Source organism: Panulirus ornatus, chromosome 19, assembly GCF_036320965.1.
Source record: "Panulirus ornatus isolate Po-2019 chromosome 19, ASM3632096v1, whole genome shotgun sequence".
Classification (NCBI taxonomy): domain Eukaryota; kingdom Metazoa; phylum Arthropoda; class Malacostraca; order Decapoda; family Palinuridae; genus Panulirus; species Panulirus ornatus.
The window spans coordinates 8,216,450-8,241,758 of NC_092242.1; the positions used below are offsets into that span (position 1 = coordinate 8,216,450).

Here is a 25,309-nt window from a genome sequence, read left to right on the forward strand (position 1 = left end):
CCCATGCCTCACAACCATACAACATTGTTGGAACCACTATTCCTTCAAACATACCCATTTTTGCTTTCCGAGATAATGTTCTCGACTTCCCAGGATTTTCGCCCCCTCCCCCACCCTACGATCCACTTCCGCTTCCATGGTTCCATCCGCTGCCAGATCCACTCCCATATATCTAAAACACTTTACTTCCTCCAGTTTTTCTCCATTCAAACTTACCTCCCAATTGACTTGACCCTCAACCCTACTGTACCTAATAACCTTGCTCTTATTCACATTTACTCTTGACTTTCTTCTTTCACACACTTTACCAAACTCAGTCACCAGCTTCTGCAGTTTCTCACATGAATCAGCCACCAGCGCTGTATCATCAACGAACAACAACTGACTCACTTCCCAAGCTCTCTCGTCCACAACAGACTTCATACTTGCCCCTCTTTCCAAAACTCTTGCATTCACCTCCCTAACAACCCCATCCATAAACAAATTAAACAACCATGGAGACATCACACACCCCTGCCACAAACCTACATTCACTGAGAACCAATCACTTGCCTCCCACACCATATATTCTTAATACCTTCCACAGAGCATCTCTATCAACTCTTATCATATGCCTTCTCCAGATCCATAAATGCTACATACAAATCCATTTGCTGTTCTAAGTATTTCTCACATACATTCTTCAAAGCAAACACCTGATCCACACATCCTCTACCACTTCTGAAACCACACTGCTCTTCCCCAATCTGATGCTCTGTACATGCCTTCACCCTCTCAATCAATACCCTCCCATATAATTTACCAGGAATACTCAACAAACTTATACCTCTGAAATTTGAGTACTCACTCTTATCCCCTTTGCCTTTGTACAATGGCACTATGCAAGCATTCTGCCAATCCTCAGGCACCTCACCATGAGTCATACATAAATTAAATAACCTTACCAACCAGTCAATAATACAGTCACCCCCTTTTTTAATAAATTCCACTGCAATACCATCCAAACCTGCTGCCTTGCCGGCTTTCATCTTCCGCAAAGCTTTTACTACCTCTTCTCTGTTTACCAAATCATTTTCCCTAACCCTCCCACTTTGCACACCACCTCGACCAAAACACCCTATATCTGCCACTCTATCATCAAACACATTCAACAAACCTTCAAAATACTCACTCCATCTCCTTCTCACATCACCACTACTTGTTATCACCTCCCCATTTGCGCCCTTCACTGAAGTTCCCATTTGCTCCCTTGTCTTACGCACTTTATTTACCTCCTTCCAGAACATCTTTTTATTCTCCCTAAAATTCAATGATACTCTCTCACCCCAACTCTCATTTGCCCTTTTTTTCACCTCTTGCACCTTTCTCTTGACCTCCTGTCTCTTTCTTTTATACATCTCCCACTCAATTGCATTTTTTCCCTGCAAAAATCGTCCAAATGCCTCTCTTCTCTTTCACTAATAATCTTACTTCTTCATCCCACCACTCACTATCCTTTCTAATCAACCCACCTCCCACTCTTCTCATGCCACAAGCATCTTTTGCGCAGTCCATCACTGATTCCCTAAATATATATATATATATATATATATATGAATAATATTTATTTATTCATTTATTTATTTATAATACTTTGTCACTGTCTCCCGCGTTAGCAAGGTAGCGCAAGGAAACAGACGAAAGAATGGCCCAACCCACCCACATACACATGTATATACATACACGTCCACACACACACATATACATACCTATACATACATCTCAACGTATACATATATATACACACACAGATATATACATATATACACATGTACAAAATTCATACTGTCTACCCTAATTCATTTCCGTCGCCACCCCACCACACATGAAATGACAACTCATTCTCTCCATGTGCCCGAACCACTTCAAAACACCCTCTTCTGCTCTCTCAACCATGCTCTTTTTATTTCCACACATCTCTCTTACCCTTACGTTACTCACTCGATCAAACCACCTCACACCACACATTGTCCTCAAACATCTCATTTCCAGCACATCCATTCTCCTGCGCACAACTCTATCCATAGCCCACGCCTCGCAACCATACAACATTGTTGGAACCACTATTCCTTCAAACATACCCATTTTTGCTTTCCGAGATAATGTTCTCGACTTCCACACATTCTTCAAGGCCCCCAGAATTTTCGCCCCCTCCCCCACCCTATGATCCACTTCCGCTTCCATGGTTCCATCCGCTGCCAGATCCACTCCCAGATATCTAAAACACTTCACTTCCTCCAGTTTTTCTCCATTCAAACTCACCTCCCAATTGACTTGACCCTCAACCCTACTGTACCTAATAACCTTGCTCTTATTCACATTTACTCTTAACTTTCTTCTTCCACACACTTTACCAAACTCAGTCACCAGCTTCTGCAGTTTCTCACATGAATCAGCCACCAGCGCTGTATCATCAGCGAACAACAACTGACTCACTTCTCAAGCTCTCTCATCCCCAACAGACTTCATACTTGCCCCTCTTTCCAAAACTCTTGCATTTACCTCCCTAACAACCCCATCCATAAACAAATTAAACAACCATGGAGACATCACACACCCCTGCCGCAGACCTTCATTCACTGAGAACCAATCACTTTCCTCTCTTCCTACACGTACACATGCCTTACATCCTCGATAAAAACTTTTCACTGCTTCTAACAACTTGCCTCCCACACCATATATTCTTAATACCTTCCACAGAGCATCTCTATCAACTCTATCATATGCCTTCTCCAGATCCATAAATGCTACATACAAATCCATTTGCTTTTCTAAGTATTTCTCACATACATTCTTCAAAGCAAACACCTGATCCACACATCCTCTACCACTTCTGAAACCACACTGCTCTTCCCCAATCTGATGCTCTGTACATGCCTTCACCCTCTCAATCAATACCCTCCCATATAATTTACCAGGAATACTCAACAAACTTATACCTCTGTAATTTGAGCACTCACTCTTATCCCCTTTGCCTTTGTACAATGGCACTATGCACGCATTCCGCCAATCCTCAGGCACCTCACCATGAGTCATACATACATTAAATAACCTTACCAACCAGTCAACAATACAGTCACCCCCTTTATTAATAATTGGGGTGACTGTATATATACATATATATATATATATATATTTTTTTTTTTTTTTTTTTTTATACTTTGTCGCTGTCTCCCGCGTTTGCGAGGTAGCGCAAGGAAACAGACGAAAGAAATGGCCCAACCCCCCCCCCCCCATACACATGTACATACACACGTCCAGACACGCAAATATACATACCTACACAGCTTTCCATGGTTTACCCCAGACGCTTCACATGCCTTGCTTCAATCCACTGACAGCACGTCAACCCCTGTATACCACATGACTCCAATTCACTCTATTTCTTGCCCTCCTTTCACCCTCCTGCATGTTCAGGCCCCGATCACACAAAATCTTTTTCACTCCATCTTTCCACCTCCAATTTGGTCTCCCTCTTCTCCTCGTTCCCTCCACCTCCGACACATATATCCTCTTGGTCAATCTCTCCTCACTCATTCTCTCCATGTGCCCAAACCATTTCAAAACACCCTCTTCTGCTCTCTCAACCACGCTCTTTTTATTTCCACACATCTCTCTCACCCTTACGTTACTTACTCGATCAAACCACCTCACACCACACATTGTCCTCAAACATCTCATTTCCAGCACATCCATCCTCCTGCGCACAACTCTATCCATAGCCCACGCCTCGCAACCATACAGCATTGTTGGAACCACTATTCCCTCAAACATACCCATTTTTGCTTTCCGAGATAATGTTCTCGACTTCCACACATTTTTCAAGGCTCCCAAAATTTTCGCCCCCTCCCCCACCCTATGATCCACTTCCGCTTCCATGGTTCCATCCGCTGACAGATCCACTCCCAGATATCTAAAACACTTCACTTCCTCCAGTTTTTCTCCATTCAAACTCACCTCCCAATTGACTTGACCCTCACCCCTACTGTACCTAATAACCTTGCTCTTATTCACATTTACTCTTAACTTTCTTCTTCCACACACTTTACCAAACTCAGTCACCAGCTTCTGCAGTTTCTCACATGAATCAGCCACCAGCGCTGTATCATCAGCGAACAACAATTGACTCACTTCCCAAGCTCTCTCATCCCCAACAGACTTCATACTTGCCCCTCTTTCCAGGACTCTTGCATTTACCTCCTTACAACCCCATCCATAAACAAATTAAACAACCATGGAGACATCACACACCCCTGCCGCAAACCTACATTCACTGAGAACCAATCACTTTCCTCTCTTCCTACACGTACACATGCCTTACATCCTCGATAAAAACTTTTCACTGCTTCTAACAACTTGCCTCCCACACCATATATTCTTAATACCTTCCACAGAGCATCTCTATCAACTCTATCATATGCCTTCTCCAGATCCATAAATGCTACATACAAATCCATTTGCTTTTCTAAGTATTTCTCACATACATTCTTCAAAGCAAACACCTGATCCACACATCCTCTACCACTTCTGAAACCGCACTGCTCTTCCCCAATCTGATGCTCTGTACATGCCTTCACCCTCTCAATCAATACCCTCCCATATAATTTACCAGGAATACTCAACAAACTTATACCTCTGTAATTTGAACACTCACTCTTATATATATATATATATATATATATATATATATATATATATATATATATATATTTTTTTTTTTTTTTTTCATACTATTCACCATTTCCCGCATTAGCAAGGTAGCGTTAAGAACAGAGGACTGGGCCTTAGAGGGAATATCCTCACCTGGCCCACTTCTCTGTTCCTTCTTTTGGAAAATTGAAAAAAAAAAAAAATGAGAGGGGAGGATTTCCAGCCCCCCGCTCCCTTCCCTTTTAGTCGCCTTCTACGACATGCAGGGAATACGTGGGAAGTATTCTTTATCCCCTATCCCCAGGGGATATATATATATATATATATATATATATATATTCTGGGAGCCTTGAAGAATGTGTGGAAGTCGAGAACATTATCTCGGAAAGCAAAAATGAGTATGTTTGAAGGAATAGTGGTTCCAACAATGTTGTATGGTTGCGAGGCGTGGGCTATGGATAGAGTTGTGCGCAGGGGGATGGATGTGCTGGAAATGAGATGTTTGAGGACAATGTGTGGTGTGAGGTGGTTTGATCGAGTAAGTAACGTAAGGGTAAGAGAGATGTGTGGAAATAAAAAGAGCGTGGTTGAGAGAGCAGAAGAGGGTGTTTTGAAATGGTTTGCACACATGGAGAGAATGAGTGAGGAAAGATTGACCAAGAGGATATATGTGTCGGAGGTGGAGGGAACGAGGAGAAGAGGGAGACCAAATTGCTGGTGGAAAGATGGAGTGAAAAAGATTTTGTGTGATCGGGGCCTGAATATGCAGGAGGGTGAAAGGAGGGCAAGGAATAGAGTGAATTGGATCGATGTGGTATACCGGGGTTGACGTGCTGTCAGTGGATTGAATCGGGGCATGTGAAGCGTCTGGGGTAAACCATGGAAAGCTGTGTAGGTATGTATATTTTGCGTGTGTGGACGTATGTATATACATGTGTATGGGGGGGGGGTTGGGCCATTTCTTTCGTCTGTGTGTGTGTGTAAATGTAAATAAGAGCAAGGTTATTAGGTACAGTAGGGTTGAGGGTCAAGTCAGTTGGGAGGTAAGTTTGAATGGAGAAAAACTGGAGGAAGTAATGTGTTTTAGATATATGGGAGTGGATCTGGCAGCAGATGGAACCATGGAAGCGGAAGTGAATCATAGGGTGGGGGAGGGGGCGAAAATTCTGGGAGCCTTGAAGAATGTGTGGAAGTCGAGAACATTATCTCGGAAAGCAAAAATGGGTATGTTTGAAGGAATAGTGGTTCCAACAATGTTGTATGGATGCGAGGCGTGGGCTATGGATAGAGTTGTGCGCAGGAGGGTGGATGTGCTGGAAATGAGATGTTTGAGGACAATGTGTGGTGTGAGGTGGTTTGATCAAGTAAGTAATGTAAGGGTAAGAGAGATGTGTGGAAATAAAAAGAGCGTGGTTGAGAGAGCAGAAGAGGGTGTTTTGAAATGGTTTGGGCACTTGGAGAGAATGAGTGAGGAAAGATTGACCAAGAGGATATATGTGTCGGAGGTGGAGGGAACGAGGAGAAGTGGGAGACCAAATTGGAGGTGGAAAGATGGAGTGAAAAAGATTTTGTGTGATCGGGGCCTGAACATGCAGGAGGGTGAAAGGTGGGCAAGGAATAGAGTGAATTGGATCGATGTGGTATACCGGGGTTGACGTGCTGTCAGTGGGTTGAATCAGGGCATGTGAAGCGTCTGGGGTAAACCATGGAAAGCTGTGTAGGTATGTATATTTGCGCGTGTGGACGTGTATGTATATACATGTGTATGGGGGTGGGTTGGGCCATTTCTTTCATCTGTTTCCTTGCGCTACCTCGCAAACGCGGGAGACAGCGACAAAGCAAAAAAAAAAAAAAAATATATATTATCATCCCTGGGGATAGGGGAGAAAGAATACTTCCCTCGCATTCCTCACGTGTCGTAGAAGGCGACTAGAGGGGACGGGAGCGGGAGGCCAGAAATCCTCCCCTCCTGGTATTTCAACTTTCTAAAATGGGAAACAGAAGGAGTCACGCGGGGAGTGCTCATCCTCCTCGTAGGCTCAGATTGGGGTGTCTAAATGTCTGTGGATGTAACCAAGATGTGGAAAAAGGAGAGATAGGTAGTATGTTTGAGGAAAGGAACCTGGATGTTTTGGCTCTGAGTGAAACGAAGCTCAAGGGTAAAGGGGAAGAGTGGTTTGGGAATGTCTTGGGAGTAAAGTCAGGTGTTAGTGAGAGGACAAGAGCAAGGGAAGGAGTAGCACCACTCCTGAAACAGGAGTTATGGGAGTATGTGATAGAATGTAAGAAAGTAAATTCTCGATTAATATGGGTAAAACTGAAAGTTGATGGAGAGAGATGGGTGATTATTGGTGCATAAGCACCTGGGCATGAGAAGAAAGGTCATGAGAGGCAAGTGTTTTGGGAGCAGCTGAATGAGTGTGTTAGTGGTTTTGATGCACAAGACCAGGTTATAGTGATGGGTGATTTGAATGCAAAGGTGAGTAATGTGGCAGTTGAGGGAATAATTGGTATACATAGGGTGTTCAGTGTTGTCAATGGAAATGGTGAAGAGCTTGTAGATTTATGTGCTGAAAAAGGACTGGTGATTGGGAATACCTGGTTTAAAAAGCAAGATATACATAAGTATACGTATGTAAGTAGGAGAGATGGCCAGAGAGCGTTATTGGATTATGTGTGAATTGACAGGCATGCGAAAGAGAGACTTTTGGATGTTAATGTGCTGAGAGGTGCAACTGGAGGGATGTCTGATCATTATCTTGTGGAGGTGAAGGTTAATATTTTTGTATGGGTTTTCAGAAAAGAAGAGAGAATGTTAGGGTGAAGAGGGTGGTGAGAGTAAGTGAGCTTGGGAAGGAGACTTGTGTGAGGAAGTACCAGGAGAGACTGAGTACAGAATGGAAAAAGGTGGGAACAAAGGAGGTAAGGGGAGTGGGGGAGGAATGGGATGTATTTAGGGAATCAGTGATGGCTTGCGCAAAAGATGCTTGGGGCATGAGAAGCGTGGGAGGTGGGTTGATTAGAAAGGGTAGTGAGTGGTGGGATGAAGAAGTAAGATTATAAGTGAAAGAGAAGAGAGAGGCATTTGGACGATTTTTGCAGGGAAAAAAATGCAATTGAGTGGGAGATGTATGAAAGAAAGAGGCAGAAGGTCAAGAGAAAGGTGCAAGAGGTGAAAAAGAGGGCAAATGAGAGTTGGGGTGAGAGAGTATCATTAAATTTTAGGGAGAATAAAAAGATGTTTTGGAAGGAGGTAAATAAAGTGCATAAGACAAGGGAGAAATGGGAACTTCAGTGAAGGGGGCTAATGGGGAGGTGATAACAAGTAGTGGTGATGTGAGAAGGAGATGGAGTGAGTATTTTGAAGGTTTGTTGAATGTGTTTGATGATAGAGTGGCAGATATAGGGTGTTTTGGTTGAGGTGGTGTGCAAAGTGAGAGGGTTAGGGAAAATGATATGGTAAACAGAGAAGAGGTAGTAAAAGCTTTGCGGAAGATGAAAGCCGGCAAGGCAGCAGGTTTGGATGGTATTGCAGTGGAATTTATTAAAAAAGGGGGTGACTGTATTGTTGACTGGTTGGTAAGGTTATTTGATGTATGTATGACTCATGGTGAGGTGCCTGAGGATTGGCGGAATGCTTGCATAGTGCCATTGTACAAAGGCAAAGGGGATAAGAGTGAGTGCTCAAATTACAGAGGTGTAAGTTTGTTGAGTATTCCTGGTAAATCATATGGGAGGGTATGGATTGAGAAGGTGAAGGCATGTACAGAGCATCAGATTGGGTAAGAGCAGTGTGGTCTCAGAAGTGGTAGAGATGTGTGGATCAAGTGTTTGCATTGAAGGATGTATGTGAGAAATACTTAGAAAAGCAAATGGATTTGTATGTGGCATTTATGGATCTGGAGAAGGCATATGATAGAGTTGATAGAGATGCTTTGTGGAAGGTACTGAGAATATATGGTGTGGGAGGCAAGTTGTTAGAAGCAGTGAAAAGTTTTTATTGAGGATGTAAGGCATGTGTACGTGTAGGAAGAGAGGAAAGTGATTGGTTCTCAGTGAATGTAGGTTTGCGGCAGGGGTGTGTGATGTCTCCATGGTTGTTTAATTTGTTTATGGATGGGGTTGTTAGGGAGGTGAATGCAAGAGTTTTGGAAAGAGGGGCAAGTATGAAGTCTGTTGGGGATGAGAGAGCTTGAGAAGCGAGTCAGTTGTTGTTCGCTGATGATACAGCGCTGGTGGCTGATTCATGTGAGAAACTGCAGAAGCTGGTGACTGAGTTTGGTAAAGTGTGTGAAAGAAGAAAGTTAAGAGTAAATGTGAATAAGAGCAAGGTTATTAGGTACAGTAGGGTTGAGGGTCAAGTCAATTGGGAGGTAAGTTTGAATGGAGAAAAACTGGAGGAAGTAAAGTGTTTTAGATATCTGGTAGTGGATCTGGCAGCGGATGGAACCTTGGAAGCGGAAGTGAATCATGGGGTGGGGAAGGGGGCGAAAATCCTGGGAGCCTTGAAGAATGTTTGGAAGTCGAGAACATTATCTCGGAAAGCAAAAATGGGTATGTTTGAAGGAATAGTGGTTCCAACAATGTTGTATGGTTGCGAGGCGTGGGCTATGGATAGAGTTGTGCGCAGGAGGGTGGATGTGTTGGAAATGAGATGTTTGAGGACAATATGTGTTGTGAGGTGGTTTGATTGAGTGAGTAATGTAAGGTTAAGAGAGATGTGTGGAAATAAAAAGAGCATGGTTGAGAGAGCAGAAGAGGGTGTTTTGAAATGGTTTGGTCGCATGGAGAGAATGAGTGAGGAAAGATTGACCAAGAGGATATATGTGTTGGAGGTGGAGGGAACGAGGAGAAGTGGGAGACCAAATTGGAGGTGGAAAGATGAAGTGAAAAAGATTTTGAGTGATCGGGGCCTAAGCATGCAGGAGGGTGAAAGGCAGGCAAGGAATAGAGTGAATTGGATCGATGTGGTATACCGGGGTCGACGTGCTGTCAATAGATTGAATCAGGGCATGTGAAGTGTCTGGGGTAAATCATTGAAAGTTGTGTGGGGCCTATATGTGGAAAGGGAGCTGTGGTTTCGGGCATTATTACATGACTTTTAGAGACTGAGTGTGAACGAATGGGGCCTTTGTTATCTTTTCCTAGCACTGCCTTGCACACATGAGGGAGGAGGGGGATGTTATTCCCTGTGTGGCAAGGTGGTGATGGGAATAAATAAAGGCAGACAGTATGAATTATGTACATGTGTATATATGTATATGTCTGTGTGTGTATATATATGTGTACATTGAGATGTATAGGTATGATTATTTGCGTGTGTGGATGTGTATGTATATACATGTGTATGGGGGTGGGTTGGGCCATTTCTTTCGTCTGTTTCCTTGCGCTACCTGGCAAACGCGGGAGACAGCAACAAAGCAAAATAATGAAAAAAAAAATATATATATATATGAATTATATTTATATTTTTATTACACATAATCGATGTTTCCTGCATCAGTGAGGTAGTGCCAGGAAACAGATGAAGAGTGGCCCATCCTTTCATATACACGTATACGTAAACGCCCACATACACACATATACATACATGTACTTATTGACATACATACATATACATACACATGTGCATACATTACATACATACACATGTACATATTCGTATTTGCTTGTCTTCATCCACTTGTGTTGCTACCCCACCCTACAGGAGAGCAGCATCACTATCCCCTGCTTCAGCAAGGTAGCGCTAGGAATTTAAACAGAAAGGGCACATTCATTCACACTCAGTCTCTATCTGTCATGTGTAATGCCCTTAAACCAGAGCTCCCTATCCACACATCCAGTCCCCACTGACCTTTCCATGGTTTACCCCTGATGTTTCACATGCCCTGATTCAGTCCATTAACAGCACATTGACCCTGGTATACTACATCATTCCAATTCACTCTATTCCTTGCGTGCCTCTCACCCTCCTGTATGTTCAGGCGCTGATCACTCAAAATCTTTTTCTTTCCATCCTTCCACCTCTAATTTGGTCTCCCACTTCTTTTCGTGCCCTCCACCTCTGACACATATATCCTTTTTGTCAGCCCTTCCTAACTCATTCTCTCCATATCTCCAAACCATTTCAACACACCCTCTTCTGCTCTCTTAACCACTTATCTCTCTTACCCTTTTATTACTTACTCGATCAAACCACCTCACACTACAATAGTCCTCAGACATTTCATTTCCAACACATCCACCCTCCTCTGTACAACCCTATCTATAGCCCATACCTCACAACCATATAATATTATTGGAACTACTATTCCTTAAAACATACCCATTTTTGCTCTCCGAGATAACATTAATGAAATTGCCTTGATTAGGGCCTCAGTTGCCCATGCTGTCTCAGCTAACATAAAGAAAAAAAATTATACTGAATTATAGGAGCCCAACAGGAATGTTAATGCATAAGTTTGGTACCAATATTATTACTGTACATAATACATGTTATGATACTCCTTTCCCATGATTCACATGGGGGATACGTCAGTGGAAACTGGCATACATATCAAATTTATGTAAACCAAACACATTACAGTAGTACATCATGAAAAGGTTATGTTTCAGACTTAGATATATTGAGTATTTTCAAGTCCTCATAAGAAGAAAACCATTTTCCTAGTACTCTATATCTGTGGTGGTCTGTTGGACAAAAGACACAGTATCCCATCCTGCTTGCTGTGTGCTGCTGATTCTAAAATGATGTAACAGCATGATACAATAGAATCTTTGATTATACTTTCACTTTTTGCTTGTGCTATAAATAGGAAACAATATCTACACCAGTGATAAAGGCCAAGAGCTAATTAATTAGTTAATTGTATCATTTGTTTATTAACAAATTTTTTCAGAAATAGATTTACACAAAGACCACTTTCAGAAACTAAAATCATTCCAGTAACTAAAATTTATAAGTCTATGCCAAATGTATCACTTTGTCTGTGTTAATACTTCCTTTTCTCTCCATAAAGCTCCCTATATCTATGTTAAGTATCTGTAAGCACGAAAAGCTAAGCTTGAAACTTCTTAGAGTAAATGCCTCTTAAATGAAGTAAATGATAAGAGCACACTTCTTAATCAAGGAAATGGTAAGAACAAATATCTTTTTTTTATCCTACTGAGGAAATAATGTGTGGAAGTCGAGAACATTATCTCGGAAAGCAAAAATGGGTATGTTTGAGGGAATAGTGGTTCCAACAATGTTGTATGGTTGCGAGGCGTGGGCTATGGATAGAGATGTGCGCAGGAGGATGGATGTGCTGGAAATGAGATGTTTGAGGACAATGTGTGGTGTGAGGTGGTTTGATCGAGTAAGTAACGTAAGGGTAAGAGAGATGTGTGGAAATAAAAAGAGCGTGGTTGAGAGAGCAGAAGAGGGTGTTTTGAAATGGTTTGGGCACATGGAGAGAATGAGTGAGGAGAGATTGACCAAGAGGATATATGTGTCGGAGGTGGAGGGAACGAGGAGAAGAGGGAGACCAAATTGGAGGTGGAAAGATGGAGTGAAAAAGATTTTGTGTGATCGGGGCCTGAACATGCAGGAGGGTGAAAGGAGGGCAAGAAATAGAGTGAATTGGAGTCATGTGGTATACAGGGGTTGACGTGCTGTCAGTGGATTGAAGCAAGGCATGTGAAGCGTCTGGGGTAAACCATGGAAAGCTGTGTAGGTATGTATATTTGCGTGTGTGGACGTGTGTATGTACATGTGTATGGGGGGGGGGCCATTTCTTTCGTCTGTTTCCTTGCGCTACCTCGCAAACGCGGGAGACAGCGACAAAGTATATAAAAAAAAAAAAAAAAAAAAAAAAAAAAAAAAAAAAAAGCTTAATGAATGATGAATATAGAAGGGAAAGTGTTATAGTTGATGCAATAGATTCACTAAGCATGACACAGCTCAACAGTAACTGGATAAGCTTTCTGCTGTGGTCAGTGACCTTTCACTTCCCCCACTCTCAGATAAAGATATGATAATAATCGTAATTGCTTTTGTAAAATCATCATAAGATATATTCTAGATGAATTCTGTATTCTGTATGATATATATATACTTTAAGAGAAAAAGTTTTCATGTATATTGCATAATTGTGAATGGATCCAGCACTAACAAACTGTAAATGCTTAGAACTGCCAAAGAAAACAATAAAGACATAATTATCAGTATTGATAAATAAACAAAAGTGTATATAAGGAACATGTGATGAATATATAAAGGGACATGTTATTTTTGAAAACAGACCTTTATGATGCAGGCTTCTCAGCCTTCTGGCACCTGTATCTGTTTGTTAGAGAATGTAATGAAACATTGTGAATTTGGGGTAGGGTATTTATGATATACAAGTTCAATCTCGATAGTATGTCTGTTTGTTAGAGAATATAACGAAACATTGTATGTCTGTTTGTTAGAGAATATAACGAAACATTGTATGTCTGTTTGTTAGAGAATATAACGAAACATTGTGAATTTGGGGTAAGGTGTTTACGATATACAGGTTGAATCTTGATAATCCATCTACCATGGGACCAGAGCTATTCAAGATTTGTGATTTTGCTAGACCAGTGGTGTTCAGTTTAAGGAAATCCTTTTAATATTTCATTAAACATGATTAAATCTCTATTTGATAAGTTACAAACTTTGTACAACATAGATAATCCGTCTACCATGGGACCAGAGCTATTCAGGATTTGTGATTTTGCTGGACCAGTGGTGTTCAGTTTAAGGAAATCCTTTTAATATTTCATTAAACATAATTAAATCTCTATTTGATAAGATACAAACTATGTACAACATAAGTAGATAAGATATACTAAATTAACACTGAAATCATTTATGATTCATCATTTACTTACCTAATATGCTGCATTATTCCTGGTTCCAATTGAGAAGTTGTGATGTACAGCTAGCTATGTATAGATTTGTAGAAGTATTTAACTCAACTCTCTAGGTTACTATCTGTTTCCTTTGTTTATAAAAGTAACATCTGGGACTAGAAGAAGTCCTGGTACATCTGGGGTAGCGGATGCTGAGGCTACTGTATTTTCAGCTGTAGAGCCTTGTGCTTCATTTTTCTTATTTACCTTTTGAAACATACCTGGCAGCTGAAGTTGTTTTATGTATGTTGGTTTTTCCTTGTTCGATTTATCTCACAAAAGTTATATTTTCATAATCTACTGATCAGTTATAAATCTTCGTTACTCTCATCCTGAGATCATCTTTTTAGCTTACTGAATCGACCCAACCTATCATTTGAAATTTTTGTTTTTTTTTTTATTTTTATTGCATTTGTTGGGATTAATAGGTTCATCTAAATCAGTTCCCATATACTCTAGATTTTTTTCGTTCAGTTTCTTGGCAAAAGCAAGCACAGATCTGTTAGTCAAAGATTTGTTACAATCAAGCAAATAACGAACAATTTCTTTCTCTTTAGAGATTGTAAAACTAGTAAATTCTGTGTCAGAGTCTTCATCAGGCTTAACTTCAAACATTAATGTGAGCCACAGTGTATATCATCCTATTTTCAGCATTGAGGAGTCAAACAAAGAGGAGATATAAGCATGGAAACTATGCACACCACAACAATTTCTCTGTTATTATAGGTTGGGAAATGGAATTCAGTAGGCAGGAAGTGGGCTTTTAGGAGAGAGGATATGTGGAATTTACATTAAAGAAATAAGAACATTCTAACTTTTAGCCTTAAATAGAGAGAGACTGGTCAGAAAGAATGGTATATGAAAGATGTCAAAAAACTAAGGAACTTCGAGATGTATGGTGGCAAAGATACAGACAGCATTCCAGCCAGCTAGCATTTGCAGGGTATGAGAAAGCAAGGTATGAGTATACCAGGATAAGAGATGAGGAACAGAAACTTTGAAAAGAATATTGTGAACATGGTTTGACAAAATCCAAAACTTTTCCATAAATTCATCAGGAGTCAATTGCCAGTTAATGGGTAGCTAATCAAGTTAAGGTGTTCTAAGGGTAAAACTTTTGTGGATGTCTTAACATTATTGAGGAAGTAGATAATACATTCAAAAGCGTTTTCGGAGTGGAAAACACTATATCCCCAGCACCAGTGAGATGGAATGGGGAGGAGGTTTTAGAAAATTTTTAAGATGTATAGAATACACATTAACAGAATACTTAAAGGTATTTACCCATACAAGCTCTTGGTCATGATGAAATTTGACCATATGTCTTGAAGATGTGTGTAGATCCACAAGATTAACTTCTTGAAATACTGTTCAAGATGGCGCCGGAAAAAATCATTGCCAAGGGTATGGAAAAGGGCAAACATGATACCCATATGTATGAGAGGAGACCAGTAAGAGGCATTGAACTACAGACCAGTTTCATTGTCGAGTGTCATCTTGGAAAGAAAATTAGAAAGCAAATGGATGATTTTCTATAGAAGAGCAATTACCTCAATAAGAAATGGCATGGTTTTACAGAAAGGAAGTTGTGTGTAACTTGACTGCACTCTAATGGAGGGAATAAAGGATGAAGATAAGAAGTACATTCTTAGGATGGGCTGAGGTTACAAGTGGTGTGCTTTAGGTTTTGGTCTTGGATCTACTGTTATTCTTGATGTATGTAAATGACTTTCCTAAAGGACTGGTCTCATGCCTAAACATATTTGCAGATGATGTCAGGGTCATGCATGGAATACAGAATAGAATTAATTGCATCACCTTACATGGAGACAGTACAAACTCCAAAATTGGTCTAATAAGATGATGATGTGATTCAGTCCAAGTAAGTGCAAGGTAATGAGGATGGAGCCCAGTGAAAGAAGGCTCCAGTGTGGATTTTACTTTGGGGGAAATAAGCTACAAGAATTGTTATGTTAAAGAGGTCTGGAGAGGTGAAAAAAGTAAACTTCCTGCTTCCAAATATTAAGCATATGCATAAGGACATATCTGATAAGGTATTCACAAAATACACTAAACTGAAGCTGGATTGCATCTCTCATGAAAGGCCACCACACAGAGAATCAGGAAGATGTAATTGAGAGGGTCCAGAGAAGAGTACCCAAGATGGCACTTGAATAGAGAAAGCTGACATGCAATGAAAGGTTGAGGGCTACACAGCTGTACACCTTGGTGTAAAGAAGAGAGAGGGGTGACCTTATAACAGCCTATAAGTTTCTAAATCAACTGATGCCATATTAGAGGCTAAGAGGGTAATCAAGAAGGATGTAAAAGAATACTGGTTTGATATAAGGGTACTGGAAGTGTGGAAGCAAGAAAACAGTGAGTACCAAGTGGTTGCTATGATATAAGTTTTCTTGAATAGATTGGGCCTCATGAATGTAGAATTTTCTCTCCACAGTGTACAAAGAGGTAATAATACACATGCACACACACACACACATACAAATTGGTTATTACACACACGTACAAACATACTTTCATGCTTGTCTCACCTACACGAGGAAATGAACATGGCTTCAGCAAAAGTATGGCTTAATCAAAACCATTTTGTTTGAAGAGGTGAAATAATGAGTTAACCAAAAAAAAAAAAAAAAAAGAAATCAAGGGGGATTGATTTTAGTTTCTCAGGTTTTTGTAGATGCAATCCTTGAAAGAAAGGCTTTTTTTTTTTTTTACAAGAAAAAGACTAAATTTGGAACAGAATTCAATAACTTCACTTTGTGAAGAAAGAAATTTGTCATTTTTTTTATCATTTTTTACCTGGTTTCGCAAATAGCTCGTATGCAGTTTTTATATGAAATTAACAAATATAGAAGACTGCTCTTACTACTGGCATAGAATTTTAAAAAGCAGCATTTCCTCTGATGGCCAAATCAGGGCCTGAAGATGTGTATTAAGCTGTCACAGGGTTCAGGATTGGCAGTGGGCTTGATGGTAGCACAGACAGAACATGGCATTTCCCTAAAGGCTGCCTCATCTGTTGCTTACAAGATTGTGCCACAAATATACTCCATGAGTGAAATGGCTGGATGTGATCCAAATCAACATCAATCAGTTGATTAGCTTTTTCTAAAACAAAAGGAACCACACTAAAGTCTTTCCCCACATCCTGGTAATGATTGTATTAACTATCTCATTGCTTGGTCAATTTCTTTTTTTCTTTTGCCTTAGATGGAGTGCTAAAGATACCTCCTTTAATATCAGTCCCTATGCCCATCCCTTGCTGGTAATGATTTGTGTCCATAATATTGTTTTCTCCCTCTGGGTTGGCATCCAGGCCAATAGAGGCCTAAGTGCTCCTGCTGCCCCACAGACACCATGCAGCCAGTGTGGGAGAATCACTGAAGCATCTTCTAAGAGCCGGTAAGCCTAGTACCAGCTTAGAGCCTGATGACTCTGCCCACTGTCATATGATGTTCTATAATTTGTTTGCTAATTGGATCAAATTAGCATGTACAGTTTGCGATGATATGTAGTTTATGCTAAAAATAATGAATCTGGTGTTTGAAATATAGTGTTTGGGCAGTTTGATGGTCCAGGCGGCACAACATCCTGGTTAGGAGGTTTGGTTAGGTAAATTTTGTACAGGTGAATCAGGTCGGAGTTAGTGGGCAAAGGCCCTTGGTTAGGGAATGGCTTAGGCTGCTCATTTCATATCACATTCCTGTGTGCCTCAAGGCCCTCCTAACTTTTGTGAGGGGCTGAACATTATCGGGCTATGTTAGGTTATAGGCTTTCCATATTTTAAAACCTTATTTTGCACACCAGATTCAATCTCACTGGCAAATACTACATATGTTGGCCAATTTTGCTGAGAAAATGCCAAGAAATAAAACACACAAGTTTCCTTGAAATTTACCTGTACTATAACATAGTTACTGTGTGGTGGACTGGCTATGAGGCAGTGGGAGCACTTTAGCCCCTTATCATCATGGCCAATAACCTAATCTGTGAAACATCTTTGTTGGAGATGACAGTGGAATCTCATAACCAGTTGAGCTTCTACAGTCATGATGATGTCATAGTGGAAAATTGAATCAAAGAATAGTGGTATAGAATGTACTTCTGATACTAGAATAATTTTTCTCTTACAAGAACTTTTCACTTTTATTATCATTATTCACATTTTACTTAAATCCAGTTTTTCTGCAGTAGTTCCTCTTGTATTTAGTTAGAGTCTTTATGTCAAATACTTGAATACAAGAAAGATAATTGTGCACCACTGTTAAAAACACTGTACCAATTTCCATACTGTGAAGACCATCTACTCTTCCATGGTTTTGTTTTGTGCATTACAGTTACATCCACACAGAAAGACAGTCTTCATTGATAGCATCATGAGTGTAAGATATGGTGAATTGCAAATGAGGGTGAATTTGAGCATACAGAGACCAGTTTAATGGCTGCTTATGATTCACCAGGAAAAGTTTTTAAACTAATAGATTATTTCTTCTTTTCTTTCATACTATTCGCCATTTCCCGCATTAGCGAGGTAGCGTTGAGAACAGAGGACTGGGCCTTTGAGGGAATATCCTCACCTGGCCCCTTTCTCTGTTCCCTCTTTTGGGGAAAAAAAAAAAAAAAAAAAAAATTGTAATATATAACACACATGGTAGGATATGAAAGTGTTGTGAATATTTTATAATTATAAGCACAGTTATAATAGAATTACACGTTTCACTGAATTTTACTCATCATGATCCCTGATATATGTTTGTATTATGTTCTTCCAAAACTCCCCTGAAAGAGTAGGTTGTATGAAGTTAGTTACTTAAGCAATATATACTAATGCATTTGTTATGTCTTCATGATGAGATAAGATTATCACTCATATGGGGGAAGGAACTTCAAGCAAAATTCACTGAAGTAGGTGCTACTTATATTCCTATGCCACAGGAGACTGAAAGAAAACTCATAATTTGATATTTCACATTTTGGTGCCAGGTTGATTACCCACATGCATTTTAAGTTTGTATTCTTTCCATCATAGTCACCTCATCAAGATGTTTGTTTTTTTTCTACTAAACAGAAATCATGACTTGTAACTATTTTTGATAGAGAAGTAACAAAATGTATGAACTGAGCAAGCAAAACGAAGGGTGCGTAGTGTTTCCTTCTTTTGTTGAAGCATTTGTTGCAAGACATACTAATTGGTTTTCTTGCACTTTTGAAAATTTTTGAATGTTTCTGTGAATGATTGTTAGTGCCATGAAAATTGATTAACTTGATTATTATTCAAGCATCATAAGTGTATGATATCCTTTTTAGTACTTTTAAGTAATGTTGCACATAAGTTGTGTAAGAATGAGCTGTATGACATACTGTTTAACAGTGTGTATATGTTTTAGCTTATTAAGGAAACCTTATTCGTTTAAAATGAAGTTAATGTCCTTTCTCTGTTTTGGAGCAGGGAATTGTCTGAAAAATCTCTTTTATGCCAGTTATTCAATAAGACCACTGAGAAGGTACGCATATTTGATTTGCTGTACAGGCATAGACCTCAGTGCTATCAGAATCTCTTATTTCTTTGTATCTGATGTGTCTTTTATCAAATCCAAAAAAGGATATCACATACAGAATCATTTTAAGCATTTTAATTACAGACTAGTCTTTATTTGTGGGTTATTAAAGGATATAAATCTCTATCTTAGATATGCCTTAATTTGTCATTATCCAGAGTCATAGTAGGGTATCACATTCAGAATCATGAAATTACTTGGATAAAGCATTGAGAATGAAATTGAATTATTTTAAATGAAATTATTTAGCCTGTCCAAGAGTTTTGGCATGAAGAAGAAATTACTGACTAAGTTGTTGGTGTTTGTTCTTTTGGAAAGATATTTCATTCCCATGAAACTAGTAGTGTAGTTAGTTCTCAACTGCTGAGCTTAGAGCTATGGGTTCAAATCTTGTTCATGATTATTGAGGGAGAAGCACTCCCTAGTTCTTCTAAGTGTAAATTGGTTTGTGATCTGTGTAACAGGGTAATGAAGACTGTCAGACATAATACCAGTGACATTAATCCTCTGTGTACCAGTGACCGATAATGTATACATTGACCACACCAATAAAGTGCAAGGCAGCTGGTACAGGAACTCCAAAAAGAATAAAAGTGAGATATAAGAATATTTCTTCCTCTTTGCAGTTTTCATGGACACGCAAGGATGTTGTATGCATAATCATTCCTAGCATTTTTGGTTATTTGTTGTCTTCATTTGCAGCTTCCAGACACCAAATAGCAGCACTTAGAACCTTACACAAGTTGAGCAGCTACCAGTTTACTTGCTTACTGAAAGTTAACACATTTGAAGAAAATTGATTTAGACTTACCAGGAAACAGAGCAAGAGAGAGAGAGAAGTAGAAATAAAGAAAAGCAATGCAGGAGAAAGATATTTTAAGTGAAACTTTCAGGGGGATTGTTTAGGGATGAACAAAACATGATAAAGCAGTAGGATATTGTTTAAATATGGCCCAAAGAAAGACATTAATTTATGAAAAGATGCATATTGTTTGAATATGGCCCAAAGAAAGACATTTATTTATGAAAAGATGCTTATCCACTTTGACCATGTATTTCTTTTAAAAAGAATTAAGGTCTGCTGACTTAATGTCTAACATTCTGACCTTAGTGAGATTAAGCAATTAGTATTAGACTGGATAAGTAGATCATTATGTTAGGGAGAAACTTTGTGGTTTCAGGAATGGTAGAGGATGTATAGATTCAGGTTTTTGCTTTGAAGAATTTAGGTAAGAAATACCTTGACAAAGAGAAGGGTTTAGTATATGGCATTTATAGGTTTGGAGAAAGCATATGATAGTGGTAATAGAGTTGCCTTGCAGAGGGTGTTATGAATATATGGTGTGGAAGGGAAGTTAATAGAAGCTGTAAGGAGCTTTTATGAACAGTTACACATGTGTGTGAATAGGAAGAGAGGAAGGTAGGTGTATCTGTGGTAGGGGCATGTGGTATCACCATGGTTGTTTGAATCTGTTTATTCTTGGAATGGTGAGAGAGGTGAATATGAAGGTCTTGGAAAGGGGCAGTTCTATGTGTCAGTGGTGAGGCCCCTGGTGGCGAGTCAATTACAATTTGCAGATGACTCTGTACTGTTTGCAGATTGGAGTGAGAGACTGTAGAAGTGTCTTACTTTAGAAGAGCATGTGAAATGAGAAAGTTGAGAGCAAATGTGAATAAAAGCAAAGTCATTAGGTGTAGCAGTGAAGAGAGACAGGTTAGTTGGAGTGTGAATTTGAATGGAGAGAACCTGAAGGAAGTGTAGTGTTTTAGATATCTGGGAGTGGACTTAGCAGCAAAATGAATGATGGGAGTTGATGTGAGCCATAGGGTTAATGGTGGGGCTAAGGTCCTTGGCTTATTGTGGAGTGAATGGAGAGTGTATCGCCTGCGAGAGCAAAGATGGATGTGTTTGATTCCATTCCTGTTGGTGTTTTATGAATGCAAGGTGTAGGATTCATGTAAAATGTATGGAACAGGATGGATGCATTCGAAATGAAATTCTTGAGAACACTGTGTGGTGGGAGAAGAGTTGGTTGTATGAGAAATGAGAGGGTAAAAGAGAGTTATGGTAATAAGAGAAATGTGTATGTGAGATCTGAAGACGATGTGCTGATATGATTGGATATATGGACTTACAAAGATGATTAAGGGGGTATGCATGTTGAAAATGATAAAGATGATTAAGGTGGTATACATATTGAAAGTGGAGAGAATGAATAAAAGAGGGAAACCTGGGAGGGGGTAGAAGGATGGAGTGAAAGATGATTTGAGGTGTCAGAGCCTGAACATGGAGGTAGGTGTAAGCCATGCATAGGATAGAGCAAGTGGAATTGATGTATACATGGGACAACATTTTTATAGTGGCTGAACCATTTAGTAGTTAGTGTTTGTAAAATTATAGTTGTTTAGAACTGATATTGTTTATATCCTGTATATGTTTGCCTTTTGGAAACACACTGAAGGAGTTATCCTCTGCCAGTGGCCTGTCAAGGATGAGGTACCAAAGGCTAAGAAGTGGCACCATTCATGTCTGGAAGTAAAAGGGATGAGCTGTAGAGGATGATGGCTCTGAATGTTAATGGGATACTGGTGAGAGGGAGAAGGGAGCTTGTGGAAAATTTCAAAAGTTACAGTTTGGAAGTGCTTGAGATTGAGGAAACCCCTATCCTTGGTCAAGGTTTTTGGAATGTAAATGATGAATGCAGGTTTTGGAAGGGCATGGAAGGTAAGTTTGAGGTGCTTTGGGGCATTTGGAAACAAGGAGAGCGTATGATAGTACGGTTGAAGAGGTTGGTAGAGAGGAAAGCCACCTATGATTTGGGGAAATAGAGTGGAAAGATACTGGAAGGAGAGAAATGGAGGAAGACTGCATGGGATTGTGTATTCGAGGGATGCATGTAAGGATGTTGGATGAGTGGAAATTATTTTGCTGTGGCCACCCCTTGATAAGAGTTCCTGGAGGGAACAGGCTAATGAAGCAGTCAGGGGAAACCACAGAAATGTACGTGGGATGAGATTTTGGATAGAAGAATATAGTTTCAGTGCATTTTAAACAACAGAGTGGATGTGATCTGTTCCTGCTGCTACTTCACTGTTGTGGGAGGCAGCAAACAATGTGAAAAAAATTAGTAAGTTTGAGGTTTATTGCAGTTTAAAACATGAATAAAGCTAAGTTGTTAATTTTTATGTAAATTGTCAATAATTGGTGCACTGATAATCTCTCTGAGAGGGTTGGGTACATAATGGATTGGTAAATTAAGATGCTTTGGTAACAGTAATACCCTTACAAGTACATGCTAATTGTGTTTGATTTACATCTGATATTTATTTTGTTATGCAAATTAAAACTTTATTCAGTAATCATGATTACTTAGTATATTAATCTTGATGAAACTCATGTCAAAAAAGGGAATGTATCTTTCCCTGAAATCTATCGTTGAAAACTGAGACGAAGTAAGGCCTTTGATTGTTATGCTTTATCTGAAAATATTTAAAGATACTAAAGTGTTTTAACAATTTGCAGTATTTTCTTACAAGTGGAAGTCTTTGGAGTTCACGTTGATATAATAGAATATGTTCTTTCTAAAGAAGTATCTTGGTACAGTCATTGCATTTAATGCTGAATTACAGCATCTTATTTTATATACAGTTCAGTGAGAGAAGAAACCAGTTATGCAAGTGTATGTTGCTCTGAAAACCTCTTTGATGTACAGTGAGTTCAGTGAAGTTTGTGCTTACAGTCGAGCAGAAATTCAAGTTAGTGAATTTTTTAAGATTACTTTCACTTTGTGGTGAATTAACTTCAGAGTACTATACGTATTTTACATATTTGAAATTTTCCATATTTTTTTTACTGTACTGGTGGTCTTTTTAGAAGAAATATAAATGGAAAGGTAATATATGATTTTTTTTTTTTTTTTTTGATGACGAGGTCACATACAATGTAGTTGGTCTCATCACTGTAGTAGAGCACTGAAGGTTCCACCAAGGTGATAGCTTTAATGCCTTTTGTATGCTATATATTGCATCACTTCCTGGTTTTATTGTTTCTTTGAAATGTTTTGTGCTGCTGACTTCATTATTTGCAGATTTCTTTATTACTCTCTTTCATACATATGTACTTACAATACTCTGTTTTCTTTAAAATCATTCTTAGCAGGAATTAAATTAATAGTCCAAGTTAAAAATTTTAAGAGGAAGTTCAGTTTACTTATACATGGATACCCTTTCTTTTTTTTTATATCAGTTTGGATATTTAATGAGCAGTTTTGTTTTTATATACAAACGTAAATGTTTTGTGAAATTACAAAGCATTAAGGTATGATTTTTTTTCTCTCTCTCATTGCAGACACTTCAGGATGCAGTTTTCATTTGGTTAAATGGGTAACCCAATCAGACACCCATCATAGTATACCATAATTAGCAGTATAAAAGCAAAATTTACATTGGGAATTGTATTAGATTTCTTTAAAGTTGATAACTGATAGGAAAGAATTTATAGATTATTAACACATGGAAGTTCTATTTTTTGTAATTAAGTATAATTTCTTGTGGCGAATTTTAGTATTTCTTTTTTTTTTTTTTTATCTTACTTGCACATTCTTATGCTGTTGGTGGGATACAGAGCCACTCCCCAGCCATATTAGGTATTAGCATAACCTCGCCGCTCCCTCCTTTCTCCCCAGGCGAGGCACGATATTGGTGACGTGTGGCGGACAGTGCAGGTGTGTGGATTTGGGTCCTACAGGCTTGTGGCTGACCCTGTCTATTCTCTCTAAAGTTGATTCCTTTTCTAATATCAATATTTATTTGCTTCTCTTTAACCACATTAGTGTTTTTGTTTTTTGATGGCGTTATCGTGATAGCAGAAACAGTACTGGTGTTGTTCATTATCTTATTAGTTCATGAATCAAACCTCCTCTGGCATTCAGTATTTGGCAAAGGACTTGGGGATCACCAGACAGGTAGAAAAATTTTGTGATAAATATGTAATTGGATGTTCATATCCTTCATGGCATATTTATTCTAATTTTGCCAAAACAGTAAATAAGAATTCATGTCTTGATTACTTTTACAACATGATGACAATTCCCCAAGATTCCCATGATAGCTGTCTCCTTCATGTATTGACCTGTCTCTCCAGGTTCTTTATTTTCAGTTTGACATAGTGAAATCTTAGTATTTTGGAGCTCTGAAGACTAACTATACTGATGTCATTCAGCTACAAATACTGGATAAAATTTTCTAAAGGACCACCAGTGCACCCTTGCATTGTCAAAGCTGATGTTGAGTAGAGCTAAACAAGTACTGTACAAGAATTTTCAGTTAGATAGTTGTAAGTGGAATGCATATCTTTAGTATCTTTAGTCGGCTTCAGAAAAGTTAGAAGGAATAGCAGAATAGGATCTATAAGTGATTATTAACTTGTGTTGCTAAAGAAATTCCTGATTACTTACTTGACATTGCATTAGTTTGTTTTGCTTTGCTTTTTATGGCTTACTGACATATTGTCAATGATGAATGTATGATTAGTTTTTACCTCATTACAAGTAATGTTTCATCAAGGTTTGACAATGCATATCTGGTACAAGTTTAGTTGTTGGCATGGCAGTCCTCTAGCCCTCTACAAGTCTGCATGGCAGCTTATTTTGATAGTTTTCTGTTTATTTTTCCTAAATTTGTCTGGCTTCAGTTAGAAGTATTTCATCCTAAACTTGTCTAGCTTCAGTGAGATTAAGATTAGTATATGAACTTATATATATATATATATATATATATATATATATATATATATATATTTTATTTATTTTGCTTTGTCGCTGTCTCCCGCGTTTGCGAGGTAGCACAAGGAAACAGACGAAAGAAATGGCCCAACCCACCCCCATACACATGTATATACCTACACGTCCACACACGCAAATATACATACCTATACATCTCAATGTACACATATATATATACACACACAGACACATACATATATACCCACGCACACAATTCACACTGTCTGCCTCTATTCATTCCCATCGCCACCTTGCCACACATGGAATACCATCCCCCTTTCCCTCATGTGTTCGAGGTAGCGCTAGGAAAAGACAACAAAGGCCCCATTCGTTCACACTCAG

At 39.1% G+C, this 25,309-nt stretch overlaps 1 protein-coding gene across 28 annotated transcripts in view; it reads left to right on the plus strand.

Moving 5' to 3' along the window:
• LOC139755367 (uncharacterized) overlaps nt 1-25,309 on the plus strand; it is an 876,210-nt gene that overhangs the window by 678,658 nt on the left and 172,243 nt on the right. For 22 of the 28 annotated variants that reach the window (XM_071673571.1, XM_071673553.1, XM_071673567.1 and 19 more), the window contains one exon: nt 23,870-23,908. The exons of the other annotated variants lie outside the window; for them this stretch is intronic. In XM_071673571.1, coding sequence (XP_071529672.1) covers nt 23,870-23,908 — 39 coding nt within the window. The remainder of the gene's footprint in view (nt 1-23,869; nt 23,909-25,309) is intronic. 28 annotated transcript variants of the gene reach the window in all.